This window comes from Notolepis coatsorum, assembly GCF_963971535.1.
Source record: "Notolepis coatsorum genome assembly, contig: SCAFFOLD_3707, whole genome shotgun sequence".
Taxonomy (NCBI): Eukaryota; Metazoa; Chordata; class Actinopteri; order Aulopiformes; family Paralepididae; genus Notolepis; species Notolepis coatsorum.
In genome coordinates, this window is record NW_028173384.1 from 5,001 (window position 1) to 6,368 (window position 1,368).

The 1,368-nt window shown below is 63.2% G+C and overlaps 1 protein-coding gene across 1 annotated transcript in view; it reads left to right on the forward strand.

The window, feature by feature from the left end:
• Positions 1 to 366, forward strand: part of tmem229b (transmembrane protein 229B) — a gene marked incomplete at both ends in the record, with an annotated part of 543 nt that extends 177 nt beyond the window's left edge. Inside the window, one exon of the mRNA XM_084338797.1 lies at positions 1 to 366. This exon is cut by the window's left edge and continues 177 nt beyond it. Within this exon, the coding sequence (XP_084194923.1) occupies positions 1 to 366 (366 nt within the window).
• Between the last annotated feature and the right edge of the window lie 1,002 nt (positions 367 to 1,368).

Below are 1,368 nucleotides of genomic sequence, written 5' to 3' on the forward strand. Positions count from 1 at the left end.
TACGGCACGTGCATCATGACCGTGGAGCGCATGTACCTGGCGCTGCGCGGCCGCTGCCCCCTGGTGGCGCGCTGCGTGCTCTACACCCTCTGGACCTACGCGTGGGAGTTCGGCACGGGGCTGCTGCTGCGGCAGTTCGGCGCCTGCCCCTGGGACTACAGCGGCTTCGCCTACAACTACCGGGGGCTGATCACCGCCGAGTACGCCCTGCCCTGGTTCTGCGCCGCCTTCCTCGCCGAGCGCCTGGTCATCCGCACCACGCTGCGGCTCCGTGTCCAGGCGGGCCCCGAGGGGGACGGGGTGGGAGGGGGAGGGGAGAGGAGAGAGGGGGGCAGTCGTTCCAACAGCTACCTTAAGGCGGATTGAACGAGTGAAGGGTGCACACGGGATCTGAGCTCCCCTGACCCCAACCGTACGCCCCCCTCCTGACCTCCCCTGACCCCAACCGTACGCCCCCCTCCAGACCTCCCCTGACCCCCACCGTACGCCCCCTCCAGACCTCCCCTGACCCCCACCGTACGCCCCCCTCCTGACCTCCCCTGACCCCCACCGTACGCCCCCCCTCCTCAGAGGAGGCCCTGTCCTGGCGTGCAGGAGGTGGATGGAGCACAGAGATCTGACTCCACATCAGCACATCACCAGCTCTGCTCTCATCATCACCACACATCACTCACTCCATCTGGGCTCCACCCCGAGGAGACCTGGCTCTTGGAATGCAAGGAGAGCTTTGGTGTATTACTGTATCAGACCTCCACCACCTTCTCCTCCTCCTCCTTTACCTCCTCTTCCTCTTGCTCCTCCTCCTCCTCCTTTACCTCCTCCTCTTGCTCCTCCTCCTCCTCCACCCCCTCCTCCTCTACCCCCTCCTCCTCCGCTTGCTCCTCCTCCACCTCCTCCTCCACTACCTCCTCCTCCTCTCCTCCTCCTCCACCACCACCTCCTCCTCTCCTCCTCCTCCACCACCACCTCCTCCTCCTCCTCTACCACCTCCTCCTCTCTTCCTCCTCCTCCTCCTCTCCTCCTCTTCATCCTCCACCACCACCTCCTCCTCCTCCTCATCCTCTCCTCCTCCTCCTCTACCTCCTTCTCCTCCTCTCCTCTCCTCCTCATCCTCCTCCTTCTCCTCCTCTCCTCTCCTCATCCTCCTCCTCTCCTCCTCCTCCTCTACCTCCTCCTCCTCCTCCTCTACCTCCTCCTCTCCTCCTCCTCCTCTACCTCCTTCTCCTCCTCCTCATCCTCCTCTCCTCCTCCTCCTCTACCTCCTCCTCTCCTCCTCCTCCTCCTCCTCCTCCTCTCCTCCTCCTCCTCTACCTCCTCCTCCTCCTATTGACTACTAGGACTTTTGGGATTAAAAAAAAAGAAGAAAAA